This window comes from Vidua chalybeata, chromosome Z, assembly GCF_026979565.1.
Source record: "Vidua chalybeata isolate OUT-0048 chromosome Z, bVidCha1 merged haplotype, whole genome shotgun sequence".
Taxonomy (NCBI): domain Eukaryota; kingdom Metazoa; phylum Chordata; class Aves; order Passeriformes; family Viduidae; genus Vidua; species Vidua chalybeata.
Genome location: NC_071570.1, coordinates 8,433,454 through 8,449,995, shown reverse-complemented (window position 1 = coordinate 8,449,995; position 16,542 = coordinate 8,433,454). Strand labels below are relative to the sequence as shown.

The 16,542-nt window shown below is 40.5% G+C and overlaps 1 protein-coding gene across 1 annotated transcript in view; it reads right to left on the bottom strand.

The window, feature by feature from the left end:
* Positions 1–5,734: 5,734 nt before the first annotated feature.
* ROR2 (receptor tyrosine kinase like orphan receptor 2) overlaps positions 5,735–16,542 on the bottom strand; it is a 140,490-nt gene continuing 129,682 nt past the window's right edge. Inside the window, 4 exon segments of the mRNA XM_053932824.1 lie at positions 5,735–9,102; positions 10,764–10,966; positions 12,585–12,830; positions 14,512–14,826. Coding sequence (XP_053788799.1) covers positions 7,660–9,102; positions 10,764–10,966; positions 12,585–12,830; positions 14,512–14,826 — 2,207 coding nt within the window. The 3' untranslated portion in view covers positions 5,735–7,659.

Genomic DNA, 16,542 nt, shown 5'->3' with positions numbered 1-16,542 from the left:
CAAAGACACATGAAATACCTTCCCCATAAAGAAACAAATTTTTTATTCCCAGTGCTCTCAATGTTAGCAGTAAACAATTTGAAAGGTTTCCTCAGTAATTTGTTGTAAAATTATCAGCTGAACTGGGAAGGGAAGGACTCATTGAGGAGACATGCATTTAGTGTGGACACAAGGTGATGGAACAAAAATGGAGCACAGCATCCCTTCCTTGGTATGAAAAGCACATGGCTGCCAGCATTTTGCAAGATATTTCTCCCACCACCTCAGGTTAATTCTCATAAAAATATTTAAATCTGATATGAAAGTAATTAAATGGAAAACCACATCAAGTTATGAAAATGTATCCATAGGATTAACAACAGAGCAAGACAATGATCTTTATCATAACTGTAAAGCCTCAGACTACATTTGAGAATAATCAGCCTCAGCTGAAGTAATATTATATCTAAATTAAATTATAGTACCTTAAATGTTTCTGGTTTTAAGTTACTTAGAGATTCACTTCTTTAATTTGCTGTTAATTGTCATTCTGGAAGGAATTTCTTTTGTTTCATAGTGCTGGTGGATATCAAATAGCTACTTCTAAAGCAGACTAAGAATTAAACTTCTTGATAAGATTTTAAAAACTGAATTGTTATGAATCAAAACTACAACAGTTCCAAACATCTCCAGTGACTAGTTTATTAGTTTGAAAAGAAATATGAAAGAAGTCTATGTGGAGGGTGGCTCCTACAAAAAAAATTATTCTTCAGTAACAGACATAAAATATGGAGCAACAAAAATGCTTTCTGTAATTCTCCATGACCTTTTTTTATTACTTGGTGTATGGAATAAGTATTCAACTAAATTAATGTTGTAATTTTAATTTAAATTCCCTCCTCTAATTCCACTGCTTTTCAAGTTAACAACCTACTGAACAGATGGATTATTTCAGTTTTAGATAGGTTTTAAAAAGGACAGTTAAACCATCAGGTACACTGTAATTGAGATAAAGTAAAGTTCCTCTTTTAGATCAATAGAAATGAGAAGTAGCTACATGGGATTCTGTGTTCTTTCAGTATTTTATTATTTTAAATTCCGACTCTCCTGGAGATTTACAGCCCTCAGAACCCCATACTATTTCCAGCTCCTGCCATAACCTCTATTGCATTACTTCCCCCTGCTTGTGCAATCTTGAGGTATTCAGCTAAGATTTAGAAACATATTTTTTTTAATTCTAATAAAAAATGGGGCCTGGATAGGGCAAGAGGGACACAGTGACAGTAAAAACCCTCTTGGCAGTTCTACATGGAGGCAGTGCTCCATGGGTGCTGCTCACAGGATTCCTCACATACAGTTTGTCCTGGGTGTCTGCTCTTGCCACAGCCCCAAGGAGTGTGACTGAGTGGAAGCAGTGCCCAGTACACCAGGAGACATTGGATTTGGATTCAGAGCTGCACAAGATCTCACACAGCCCTGGGATAACAGCACATCAGTGCAAATGTGTTCGTTAATTTCATTTGACCCTGAACACAGATATTTAAATTCCAGATATTTTTTCTTGCACAATCAGGCATGTGTGCACACAAACACATGCAGGGATTGCCTTTTATTTGAGGTCACAAAGCAAGCCAAGTGGCCCAGTCTTCTACAGTGGCAACCCAGTGCTAGGAATCCCCACTGTGTGGGGGTTTAAGAAGGAGAAATAGTTAGAGTCCAGACACTGTAACTTTACAACATCTATCATAGCACAAGCCAGGAACAGTAGGTGCAAAAGGTTTTTACAGCATTTTTCTGGAAAGGAAATCCTGCTGAACTAATTTTCCTATATTTTATCACAGTAGACACAGTACATTTTTGTCTAGAGAAAGATCTGACTGACCCAGATATTACAGACTTGGTTTATCTTGCCAAGTGAACACATTTAGTATTTCTTAACAGTACTTTGATTGTTTAGAATTCATATTGGTGATTGAAGGAGACCAAACTTGTCATATCTGGAAGCTGTGCAAAACGAAGACTATACAAGTTCCCTTTTGACAAACAAGAAACTAAATTCAGTTTTCTGGTAAGGTGGAACTAAAAATCATACACCAAGCCATGGCATTGTTTGTGCCGTATGCTACTAATATTCAGTTCTCCATTGTTTGAGCAAATCCCTAAAACTTGATTATAGTAATGGTTTCCACTAATATTTATAGATTTATTCATAGAACAGGAACATACATTGTTGTCCCCTACAATATGGATATAGTCCCTTTCCTCAAAAAGAGGATGGTTTTGCCAGTTGATTTTTTCTTCATATTTTGGGTAACTGAAATGCTGTTTTGGAATACAGTTTGCAGTAGCATTTGCCTGTCTAGAAACAGAATTACTTTCTACCCATGGTGAAACTATGACTTAGGGTTTATTTGAAGATACTACTCTCCATGCAGCTGGATGTTTTTCGTCCTTACTTCTGTTCTGTCAAACATCTCAAGGTCTGACATATTTTGAGATTCTCCAACTCAGCAAATGTTTCTGAGCTCTCTTCCAGAAAGTGTCAGACCTTTCCCCTTTACTCCCACATAGGTGAAGTGAGATGATTCCTCTGAACACAAAATCAGTGACATCTGATTAACTCCTTAGATAGTGAGAAAAAAAAAATCAAATTCATCTCTCTAATAAAAGTTTGAGGTACTGTTACCATGAAGAAAATTCCCTATGACTCACCGTGATGTTCACAGCCAAGGCAGATACAATAGCAAAGGATTCGTGTCTCGGCAGGGGGCTTGCTCCTCTGGATGAGTCTTTAGGGAAATCACCAGATGAAACTAAGAGTAGTGATGTTTAGATGAAGGAATGAACCTGCCTATCAAAGTTTGTAATAATGTCTGTTTGTAGCTAGCATTGTGGGTGAATCCTCAGTTTTTATACAGCTGCCTATACGGCACTCTTTATAGCTTTGTCTCCCCTATAGTCTCAGTGGGTAAAACAGAAGACCCTGCAATAATGTAGATCTTGGACAATATCAGAACAGAAGTCAAACTGGAGCTAGTGACACATCTATAGTGAGTTTCCCCATGCAGACTAGCATCATGGTTTGATGCTGGCACAATGCCAGCACCCCCATGAAAATTCACCTCCCTAAATAAATGCTGTGAGATGCGATCAGGAACAGAGCAGAGCAGGCCCAAGCTTAGAAACAAAGGAGAAAGAACTTTATTAAGCTACTACCATGATAAAAGGCACACACTAAATCCAGAATGAAAACCCTCCAAAACATTCCTCCTCCCTCCACCCAAACTCCAGCAAACCACAGTAAGAGACAACTTGGACCCTCAATCAAGTCATCACCCTTCAGATAATCAATACCCAGTCCCTCAAGGGAGAGAGGAGTCTCTCTTGCCCCATAGACCCCCAGGAAACACAATTGCCACCTCTTGTGTTTCCATGTCACACATGGCACTGCCCAGAGAAAATCTGCCAGTGTGACACACTCCTTTCCATGTCACAGTGCTCTCACCACCGTGCATGGACAGACAGCTCATAGGGCTCCTGGACCAAAAGAAACAGTTCAGCTTCTCATTTTGGGACCACAGCCCACCCCCCCCACCCCCAGCCATTTCTTCCTCCCCTGGGGCCGAGGGTTCAACAGCTTCTCCTTTTTGGGACAACAGCACCCCCCCCCCCCCCCCCACTTCCTTCCTCCCCTGGGGCTGAGGGTCTCAAGAACAGAGCTCATCTTCTTCCTGAAGACAGAGGGCACCACCACACCCTCCTCAACTCTTCTCTGTTCACTCCACTCAATGTGCTGGTAGTCACTGAAGCAGGTCTCTTGGCTCACCATTGCATCCCCCTAAAAATGTAGTCTCTGTTGCAGGAGAAATTGCTTCAGTCTATGGCTATCAAGAAAAGTCTAGCCACAAGCCACTTCATCATCTCCTCTTACTGAAAAATTTCTTCTTCTAACTTCTCAGGTCCTAGACTGTCTCTCTTCTACTTCAAATCAAGGAGGAGTAGTATTTTACAAAGCCCTCATTTCCCAGGAATGGGTTGAAAGTCTCACTACCCAGACAGCTGAAATCTCTGCCCAGAACTCAAACTCCCACGGTTGGGCACCTTCCCCCCACTTCTTCTCCTCTGCCAGCAAATTCCAAGTGCTGTGAGGCTGTCTCTTTCCCTCTGGGGGTGGGAGGGAACAAAGGCATCTCAGTTTCTCTCCACCCTTCTGTCCGCAGGGGGGCCCGCCCAGTTCCAGTCCTTCAGCCCCTGGCCTACCTCTCCCAGCCTGCATGGCTTCCCCCTCCGCGCCCAGCCTGAGGCTGGGCAAGGCAGGTCTGCACTCTCCGACGACCGGAACCAAAGAGACAGTTCCCCTGGGAGTTCTTGCTTTTAACCCCCTGTGTTCTCAGAGGCGTGTCCATACCTTCAGTGGTCACTCCAGGTGCCAATATCCAAACCTGACCACTGATAGGTTTGACCACAACTTTCTGAAAAAATTCACTTCCGTGTCAAACCACGACAACTAGGAACCATTACTCAGTTTTCCTGCCCTGTGATTGCATATCCATTCTCCACCTACCCTATATGCTTTTCCAAACAGGGACCTTCCTGCCTCACCAGTGGACTGCTGTGCACAGTATCAAGGCCCAATACACTTTTTCTAATGTCAGACCCAGTCTTCTTATGAAAATAATATAGACAGAGCAGGGTACTAGAACCAAGAGAAAACTTTTGAAGCAACCTCACAGTCTTCTCAAAAACACCTTGCCCTTTACTGACCATCCACACATGTATTTGCTGCTAGAAAAGCTGTTCTGCCCTCAAGAAAAATCCCAGCTTTGCTAGACCTGCCAGGAAGAAGTACCTTTGCAAGCCCAAGTGAGCAGTATTGTTTGTGCTGGTTTTGTTTGGACCCTGCCCCAACCCTTCCCTCGCTTACTGCCACCTTACCATCTTGTCCCATCCCCTTACCTCCTCATCCCTTCCCTGATCTCCCTTAGCCTTGCTTCCAAGTCTTGGGGAGGAAAAGCAGACTCTAACAACTGGCTGGGACTATGAGGCAGATATCACAGGCAAGACTAGTCCGGGAAGCTGCTGAACAAGAAGTTACTGCCAATCCATATGACTTAAGAGTAGCCACTAACACACTGGTGGTGGTGCTTGGGCAGAGGTGCTCACCTGAAGTGCTTAGGAGGTGTTTGCATGCCATCATGGCTCTGATCTTGGCAGCTCAGATGAGCTCACCCACATCAACAAAGGGGGAATATCCCTCTCCAGTACTGTGTGTATTGCCAAGGCTGGCCTAGAAAATTATGTATTGCTCCTCGACCACCACTTTGAGAGCACCTCCACATTAAATGGGGATGGGGAAATCAGTATAGAAATCTGACCTTTTTTTTCTGTCTGTAGTGAATTTATGAGGCTTAAAGAAGAGAATTAGGAGTTTCCCAGACTGTATTCAAAGCACAGAAAGTCATAATGCTCTTTGACTACTAGAAACAGGCTGAACTTCAGACAGCACTGTACAGAAGCTTCCACTGACTGCCAGTAAGCAAATGAATATTTGCTTACTTATCTTTTCTCTCACTGACAAATCTGTGGTATAACTGAACCATTTGCCTCCACTTTGAAGTATGTTAGCAAAGGAACAAAGAAAGACAGTATAGCTGATGAATCAAGTTCATTTATCTGAGATAAGGAAACCTAGAAAAAACCAAAGAACGTAATATAAATAAATGTCACCTTTTTTTTTTTTTAAATTTATCTTTTATTTAGTAAAAGCACCCAAAGCTGCATTATATTAACACAAGTAATAAAGCTTTCATATTTTATTCCTACCAGTGCATTTCCAAGTCCAGGTGAAATGCCAGAAATAAGTAATGCTGCCATATCTTGAACACAGGGTGTAGATCACAATGATACATGACTTAAAAGTGAATCCCAATGTAATAAAATAAAAACTTGTAGTTTAAAGTGTGAAACCTGTAACTTAAGCAATTGAGGCCATTTCTATTTCCATAGAAAGTACCACAACAAAAAAGTACCGCAAAGTACCATAAGAAAAACAGTGGCTGTAGGATAACATACTTCATCATACTTTTTGCATCACTTTATTGAATAGTCCATGTTGGACGTAGAACTTATAGCTATAGTGTGTGTTGGCTACAATGAGAATATGTACCACTTGTATTACAGAAAGGGGTCATGAAATGTATGGACCTGCTGCATGTTTAACAAAATGGAACAGCAATACCATAGAACTGCACCACATGTGAATATTGTAAATGGTTAAGTTATAAAGTCATTCATTCAAAAATCCAAAATATTTCAATAAAAATGTATATAAAATGTAGTAAAACATAAATTATATTTAAAGGTTTGTACATGATTCATCCCGCAAATAGAAGCACAAAAACAGCACCTTGTACATGACTGCTTATTTTGGTCTTCTAAAGTTCAAAGATCATTTTTACTACAAAGTTGGGAAAAAAAAAACATGGTATCACATGCAATCCAGCAGTAACTGTGGTAAATCAAGTAAGTCTGTAACCCCGCACAAAACCCAACACTTTTACAATGTAGGAACACACATGTGGATCCCTTTTCTATACTTGATAACCAATTAAAGTTGGATTTATTAAGTTAGTGCACACCTATAATATCCCCTACAATATCCCCATTTTTGGTTAACAGTGTATTAAGGCTGTTTGCTGTTGAAAATACACAGCAGAGAAGGAATACTTTCATCCACAAATGCAGTCAGATGATCTCATTTGGAAGCTTCTGTCAGTCATTCACCCAAAGTGATGAAAGAAAACCATCCTTTCTCCTCTTATGTTACTCCACAAGCTGTTGTGGATACTCTAGCTCTATGTGAGTTCAGAATCATTTGGATAAATTCATGGTAGAAAATTCCATCAAAGGCTATTTAACAGAAAAAAATTCCACTTCTGTCTTGGGAAGGCCCTAAGCCACAAATTGCTGGAGGCTGGGGCCATACCCTGGGAAATTTCTGCGAGGGAAATTGCCCTTGCAGTCCATCCCTTGGCAGGCATTATCGATGGTCTTTCAAGACATGCCACTGGGCTGGACAGACCCACGGTCTTACTCAGCACAGTCAATTTTATGTTCAGTTCCTCCCTCTTCTTCTTATTGTAATACAAACACAGATTATTATTCTCAACCTAGTTTTTCAGACTCAAAAAACAAACAACAATCTTGTGTCCATTACATCGAAGAGATAAATACTACAAACTAAGCTGTCCATCACATACAGGGCACTTCTTTATGCTTAGAGCAATTCTGCAACCATAGCTGGATTATTTTTTGTGTTACTGGTTTAAGCATAATTCACTAACATTACACTCATATATCATGATATACATGATGTGCAATGCTACTCTGCAACATGTTGCACAGCAACAGTACATATTTAAAAAGCAGCTTCTCTCAAGAACTGTAGGACAGTAAAAAAAGATTAAACCCAGCAAGTCTCTATCACCATATTTGAAAAATCTGCTGGTGGAAATGGTAATTAAACTTAGTATGTCATTACTGCTGCACTTTTAAATGGATGTTGCCTTTTTTTTAGTTTTGTTTCTCTGTGTCAGATCAAAATCACTCTATTAAGCCTAAGGATCTACTGTCTCCATGCATGGAAGCGATGTGGAATTCTTAGCAGTGAGGCCAAATTCCTTAGGCTTCTGATTGAATTTCTGCTTCATCCATCTGAAGTGTGTCATTATCACCCAGCAATTCTGTTTCAGGCACAGAGCCCTCTTCCTCTTCCTCCTCCTGGACAGGGTTCTGGGCGATATCTTCCGTTCCATTGTGTGTGTCATCCGTGCCTTCTGACAGCAGAGCAGCCCTGTCGGCCACTGACGCATTGGAAGGTGCTGTTGTTACATAGCCTGTGCTGGTAGATCCACTCCCACTGTGGTGGGAGCCTGGTTTGGGAATGATCTGGGGAGGTATTTGCTGAGGAGCCATTTGCATTGGAATTTGGACAGGATAAAAATTTGGCAAGTAAGCACCATAGGCAGGCATTGGCTGGTAACCATTGACTGGAATGTAGAGCTGAGGAGGCGGGACCATCGGTCTCATCTGGCCTTTCATTTGTATGAACTGAGGTTGAGGGAAGGCTGGCGTTTTCTGCTTTGGTCCAATGTATCTAGCATTGCTGACATTGCTAACAGGGCTTGTGCTGAGAGAACTTGTTTGTGTGGTATTGCTTGCCCCAGAAGTTTGCGCTGAGCTGTTGTAATTAGACAGGTTCCCCCATGTTCTTAGTCTGTTATGTATATCTTTAAATCTTGGTCTTCTGTTGGGAAATTCATTCCAACATTCCAACATCAAAGTGTATATCCATGTGGGGCAGTCATCGGGACATGGCAAAACTTGTCGGTTCCTGATCATCTCAATGACATCCTGATTGGAATAACCACAGTAAGGCTGCAGGCCATAGCTGAAAACTTCCCACAACACAACTCCGTATGACCATATATCCGAATCAATAGAAAACTTGCCATACATAATAGCCTCAGGGGACATCCACCGGATAGGAAGAAGGGAATTTCCCATCAGTTTGTAGTAATCAGCAGCATAAACTTCCCTGAAAAGGCCTAAATCAGATATTTTCACATTCAGTTTATCAAACACCAGTATATTTCTAGTGGCCAAGTCCTTGTGGACAACATGGTGGCTAGAAAGATATTCCATTCCTGCAGCTATCTGAGTCACAATGTGAAAAAAGTCTGCTGGTTCCAGAGTGGATTTTACTGTCTTGTCATCATCAGTGCTGCCAACATCTGAGTGGGGAGATCTCATCACCAAGAATTCATGGAGATCACTGTGGGAACAATAACTAAATATCATACTTACAGGTTGTTCCTTTGTCACTATTCCCAGCAAACAAACTATGTTTGGGTGCTGTAATCGTGATCTCATCATTGCCTCATGTTTAAATTCTTCCCGAAGAGCCAGTTCTGCTTTGTCTTTAAGTGTCTTAATGGCAACGGCTTGTGTCTGTTCACCTGGTGCTGTACCAAAGAGATGCCCCTTGTAGACTTTTCCAAACCTCTCCTCTCCTAGTTCCTCCATAAATCTCACAGTGGACAGATTAATTTCTTTAAGCTTAGCCTGAAATGAAGAAAAGACAGTAAAAAATCACAATGTTTTCTGAACAACAGGATCTCTTATTAAATAAAATCTCCCAGTAGTTAGATCTCCAAATGGAAGATAAATTGTGCCAAAAGGATTTTTCTGGTTTTTTGTGTATTCACATCAGTATATTGATTTCACAATTAACCTTGAAATGAGTTACACTATTACAAGAAGTATAAATTGAATTATACTGCAGGATAATGGACATAATTAGTTTTATAAAGGAGTGGCCACACTTCCTGCAAGCTAAATGAATTCTGGGTTCAGAGTAAATCTGGCAAGCAATGACATCTCTTAACTGCATCTGTACTTTCCCTGCAGACCATCCCCGAGCTGCCCAGCGGATGTCTATCAGAAAAGCAATGAGGCTGAGGAGGTGGCAGTCTGAGAGTGAACTGAAACATTCTTTCCAGCAGAAGCAGGAACAAAATCTCTCTCTTTCAGCTCTGCAGTACCAGATAATGCCCCTTTTTCTATGTTTCACTATAGGAATGGCCCCTGGCCATGGGCAGCAGTGTACAGTACCACTGCTGAGGAACCTTGAGCTAGCTTTGATAAAGATGGGGGTGGAATTGGAAAAGAAAGGAGAAGGAATTTCCCTCTGGTACTTGAAGAAAAAGGTTGCAAACCCAAGAGTGGGAAATCCCCAAAGCCCTCCCTCTGCAGCTGGAAGGGAAAGCAAGACAGTTTGTGATGGTGAGGTAATGGGTCTGTCCTGACCAGCATGGGATGGAGGAGTCCCTGACCAAATGAGGTGCAGCTGGCACAGCTTCACATACAGGGCAGCACAGCATGAGGGAGCAAGCTGGGAAGATGTTTTAGCAGGTGATTTGGGAACAACCTCTGATTTTAGTGTCCAACAGCCAATAGACTGGGCTGGAAAATTTCCTTCAAATATTCAGATTAACTCACAAAATCATTGCAATTAGTTACAATTGATAATATTCATCAAATACTCTACAGTTTCCTGAACAGATGTTGCCAACTTCCAAAATAAGCATTGTTTTTTTAGAGCTTGCATCTTGTAAATGCTGTGATTAAAAATTCAACATTAGCTCCAAACAGGATTTTAGTGCAGAGATCAATTAAGCTGACCCAGAAAATCCTATGCAGGAGCTGACATATGTAGACATGAGTTCGAAGCCATTTTCTTTTCACCATTCTTTGTGATTCACAGCCTTGGAAACATGTTGCATGCCATCTCAGCTCTCAACTCACTTATGGATCAAAACACCAGAGGTCTTGACTGAAGAATTAGATCAAGAAACCCCTGGGTGCATCATGCTTTAACCAGGTAAATAGGCCACATCATTACCAGGAGCATAAATGAGCTGTAGGCTGAAGACTGGATCGGAAATAACCACTTTTCCAGTCACTTAGACAACAGGCAGAATGGCGATTGATGGTTAAGGACAAGTGCCATTAAACACTGTGTACTGAAAGCTATTGTCCAAGGTCAGGATTTCTAGATACACCTACAAAGTGCAAGACCTGGTTTTCCCTGAAGTAGATGGCCTGCACACTATGAAAATTAGGTCCCCAACAACATGGCTCAATTTGAACACAGACAACCTGAGATGCTGAAAATCACTGCACTTTGAAAATATGTGGGCCTAAGCAAATTGTGTAAGAAATACCTGTTTGTGTTGATTAATGAGTGGCATTTCCATGTCTTGGCTGGGAGATGCCATCAGCTGGCGGCGCTGTGGTGTAGCAGCAGATGCCTTCTGCTTGTTTCTGCACATGCAGACCAGGAAGAAAAGGCAGGCTATCACCAGAGGGATGGCTATGCTGGGAACAAGAATGTAGAGGATTCCCATTTTGCTGTTGTCACGTGGACCTGTCAAGCACAGAAGTGCATTTGTAAGCTTTTTGATAGTAACACGAATTCTTATTAACACTGTATTTTTAATCAAAAGTAAACTATGCCCTGAAAACAGAAGTCACATTACCACCCTCTCCCCTTTCTTCATAATTTTCCATTACACATTTCAAAAAAGCTTGAATGGACATAGTAATGAATGTATGAAGATAAACTAGGAGCCCCATATTTAATGTGTGGGCCGTAACAGTATGTGATTAATTTTACTTTATTTTTGAGACTTCCAGTTGAGGAAACTGTAGAACACAGACCAGGGTATAATTGCATTATCCTGTTCAGGCCATAAAAAACAAGTGAGCAGTCTCTATCACAATATATAAACCACTGAACTCAATGTGACCCAGTACAACAAGACAGTCTGACCCACTCTCACAGATTCAGCCATTTCATCAACACTTGGCCAATTCTTTACCTCTACTGGTGCTACTTCTGCCCAGAATAAAATACGTTGCACTTCTCATTGGTAGAGATATTATTTGTCCTGTACTTAATAGAATTGCAGAGCTTTTATGTTATAGTGAGAAAGACATGAAAGAGACATCAATACACTTAGGTTTGGAACCTTCCTAAAATACTTTTTCACTTAATACTTAGAGACTTTAGGAAAGCCTAGTGATGTCAAAAATGTTTGCAGGAACTGCCTGGGATGTTTTCTGTAACCTGTGGTTTTGCTATTTATGGCAACTGCTTTCACCACAACCACATCCCAGTGTTATCTTTACCCTATGGTACATGCAATGTAGAAATTTATTATAAATGTCAAATCATGTTACTGCAAAAAAAAGTGAAGAAACTAAAAAAATTCTTATTAGCTCTGAGCAGTTTTATAGCTCAATGTAATCCACTTTTATGGCTTCCATGACATATCTGTATCTTGCTGCAGGAAACATGCCTTTCTTCCTAATGAAGCACATATTAACTGTCATATCCAAAGACACTTTCCTATCCAAAGACAGTACCAATGTGTGAAGTCTACTATGTGTGTATACCAATACAGGGAAAATGAGCAGAATAGTACTAATCTGTGAGAACTGTACTTTTCATTTTTGCAAACAGTTGTGCTGTACAGAGCCATTACCAGCTAGTGTAGAACTTTTCTGATATGATCATCTGCTTTATGCACTTCAAACTCCTCTGTTTCTGCACTTGAAACTGTTTCTTTCCAACCAGGCATGGTGCTATATCTCCCTCTATAGGATTTGAAAATCCTTGCTGCCTGCAAGATGTTATACAGAGCAAGAGAATGTACCCTTGAGCAGCATGAGCAAACCAAACACATACTGGTGATTTGCATGTGCAATCTGTCATTTGACAAGTCAAAATACAAACTGCAGCATCATCATTAATTATTACCTCAGACTAAGCCTCCAGTATATAATAAAAATGTGTCAGAGTATCTTACAAACTCTGTTCTCCAGAAAACATTAAACAATCACAATACAAAACAAAGTTGCTGCAAGTTAAACATTTAAAAATATAGCCCTCCTAAATGAATTGTACTTGTATTAACCAGGAACATTCAAAATTACACAGGATTCAGAACAGTAGTAGGAGAAAAAAGAAAGAGAATACATACTACAAGAAGGTATGTCACACAGTTCCATGCGTACGTTTTTATTCTTTGTAAAACACCAGGGACCATCCATTTGACCTCCAGGATTTCGACAATATGCATGTCCTCCACCTAGCTCTGGAAACTGTGTGCTTGTCAGATCATGGTTGTGGGGACTCTGTGAGTCCCAGAGTTGGCAAGTGTGGCCTGACTTGGTTACACTGACAGTCCCTCTGTAGTCAGCTCCAGAGCCATTGTAGCACTGATGATCTAAAACACAGGGTTTGGGAAAATGTTAGAAAAATCACAGCAATCAAGGAACACCAAGACCAAAACAGCTGAAGTGTACAGAACGTGTATGCAAACAAGTACTTAAATTTAGGTACCCTGAGATTTAATGAAAGCTGTTCACTTTGAAATTTCAGTTCTGTGTATATCTGTACTTTAACACCCAGTTATTTCTGGATTATGTCCTGGAATGTCTCAGCTCTGTGTTACACACATGAGTACTGTCAATTCTGAATTCAAATGGAGACAAGAAGCATGTATGGACCTTTAGATACAGATAAGTTAAAGTAAATTAGAGATACGAGTTTCCCTTCAGGAAAAGTCCCCAGATGTCAAAAAGGAAAACTTTTACTTCTCATAATCTTCCCATTTTCTTCACACTGCTCACTTGCTATAGAAATCAGTGCTGTATTTTCTAAAGTCTCATGCCTCTTTTTCCTTATTTTCATCTTTAGAAAGAAAGGATTCAGGATCTTCTTCTCCTTAGAAGCATAATTTTCATGTCTGCTGGACCCACATCTTTATTCTTTGTTTTGCTGCTATCGTCACTTCATACTTTTTGAGTGCTTGTCTTCTATATGCATGATCTGAGCTGAATCATGCATTTTTGAGACATTACATTTTTCTGTTCTCCCTTCTCCAGCCCTCAGGAATCCAGCTCTCTCAAATCCCACAAATACTCAAGTTGCAGCTGTTCCATCAGCAGCAGCACCACTGGCTCTGAGAATCATGGACAACTTCCACCAGACGTTTTATTGATTTTGTTCTCATGCCTTTTGTTTGGTATCTTTTTCCTGTCTGATTTGTCTCTGTCATTGTATTCTTAGTTACTTCTGTTTCTCAACTACACTATATTATTTACATAAAAGCACAGAACTAGTCTTTTATGTCCACCATTATGCCATGGCTCCTGCTCCTAACTGTGGATTCAGACAATGGATAGTCAGAATAATCTTATCACACATTGTACTTTAAACATCTTTGGTCTCTTTGAGTTGTCCTACTGAATTATGTTGTGATTAATCACTATGAAATGGAGTAGTCAAAAAGACTGTCTGCATGTAATTATTAATAACTGAACAGCCCTTCTAATTTTGGGTGTAAATATAAATTAATGGAAGCAAGATCAATGTTTTCACCCATCCTGTGTGGGTAAAGAAAGATAATAACATGAACCCCATGTTCAATTTACAGGATTAATATTCCTGTGGGTTTCCATATAGAAATAATGAACACTAGGCGGTTTGTTTCCTGACAGATCTTCCAGTGAAGCTTCAACAAACTGTATGAAGTTTATCAACAGGTAAACAAAACTCTTAAATAGTTGTATGGGGAGGCTCACCCAAAAAGTCAAGGACTGAGCCACCGGTGGAGGCAACACTCTGCAAATCTGCATCAAATCAGCCAGGTGAACACGAAGTTTTTTAGCCCAGGGTGGTTGATATAACACATTCTGCTGTACAAACAGCATCCTTTAGGCCTCCTTGACATCCTAACTCTACCTTACCACAATGCAAGATTATGGCCAGTATTAACAAGATAAAAATGAGTAGTTCAGCACTTTCTTTACAAAAAGAATGGCTGATAAAGTATTGTCTCTCAGACACAATCTGAGGAAGCAACAAGCTGTACTTTTTCCCAGTGATGAAACACATAGACTTACATCTGCTCAGTCTCTCCACAGGGATCCCAATTCTTATGCAGTTGGCGGCTTCCAAGGTGTCTGGTCGCGGGAGGTCCTCACACTTAGGCAACTGTAGCTGCATCAAGATGAGGGGGTTTGACCTAGCTATGTTGTACTCCTGCCTGCAGAGATCATTCTCCAGAACTTCACACTCATCCCGGCACAGCTCCCGTGGCTTAGGGGTCCGAGAACGTTCATCACACAGGGGAAACACAAAGTGGCAAAAGGAAGGTATAGCGAACTGCGAGCACTGGTCAGACAACTGAGTCGAAGTGCCAATCATGGTAAACGCGGCTGCAGAGGAACAAAAATACAGGTAAGTATTGATTCATAGCATGAGAAAGAACTTAATTTTCATGCCATTTGCTTTTAACATCTTTATTCTTTCCTTGAGGGTCTGAAAGCCTACTGTGCAATGGGTAAATGAGGTAATTTCTGCTGTAAATGAGAGTTGACAAATGCAGGAAGAAAATACAGCATCTCACAGTCTCTCTGACGTCTGCACAGAGCTTGTAGGCCTCAGTTCCTAGAAATTAACCCAGATGATGATCATTGCTCAGACTACAGGCAACTGGCTAATTTTAACTTGAAAGGATCAAGAGCAAAGGCAAGATACACCTGCCAGGATAATGGTATGTATTTCCAAAGTTCCTAATTACATAAAATCTGAACAAGGATTCTTCCTAACTTCTTCTCCCTCTAGCCATTTTGATAAACAAATAAGTGTTTTTTCAAGTCTTGTCAGGCAAAAAGAAGTGTATCATTGATATTTGGGAAGACATGGCTTTTAACAGACATGAGAAGCCTAACAGGCAGCAGCTTTGTGGAAAATGAATGTAATCAGTCTCAGCATACTGATCACATTAAGATGAATGTCATAATGAGGTAGGAATGTAATTCTCCCCCTCAGCTCTCAGCACCTACACACTAACACTCAGCTCAAAATTTTCTTGCACATTGCAAAGGAAAGACAAATGTGTGTGTGCATCATGTATCTGGTGCTGAATCAACCTTTAAATGTAGGAACATTCACTTCCCCAGTAAAGCATCATTTATGAGTGAGAGTTGCTAGACTGCATGTTCCACCAACTCACACTGTAAAAAGAGAGGGAATGTCATCCAGCAGTCTATTTACAACCTACAAATAAATTCTTTCTCTCTTGTCCAGCTCACTCCTTTCAATCATCTTATTTCCTGCGGACACATGATACATGAACGACAAACACGCAACAAGCAGCTGCAAATCTAGCCTTTCAGACTGTTTATACCTTTGCTTATTTTAATTCAGAAATAGTAATGCAGGAATATAACCATTTATCAGTCATACTGGGAACACTGCATACAAGCAGACCATCAGGCCTCAAAGGACAGTTGTAACGTGCTTGTTGCAAAGACTCAAATGGAAAAAATAAAACTGAAGGACTGAAGTAGTCACTGTCAGTTGTTTGAAACTCCACACTAAGTTTTGTGAAGGCATTGCATTACAGAATTTACATCATCATGAAAGAAGAGTGCACAATTTAAAATTATATCTTTACTTTGATGGGAAGTGCAAAAGCCAGCAGTACTGTGTGGTAGCATCTAGGGGGTTTATATTTTATTTATTAAACAGATGTTGAACAGCACTGCAGAGACCTTACTAGCCAAACACATATACACAAGTCAGTCATCAGGTCTGTGCACTATTCATTGTTGGCCTTCCAGTCTTCCAAGCCATATCTAAAGATTTTCTCCAGAAATGTAATTATTTTTTTAACCAAAGGTTGATATTCTCACCCAATCACATGGCCAGGACCAAAAAGCACAAGGAGCCATGGAGACAAATAATAAGTATTTCTCACAAGAGTACAGCAGGGAAATGAAACTCCAGAATGAAAATTCCCCACAGATGTAACCTGGCTAAATGCTCCTGGAGTTGGACAGTAGGTGTCCTCACTTCCCATGCACATTGGAATACACCATCAAAAATTACATTTAAGAGGTATGGGCAAAACTATCAGCAAAATCTCA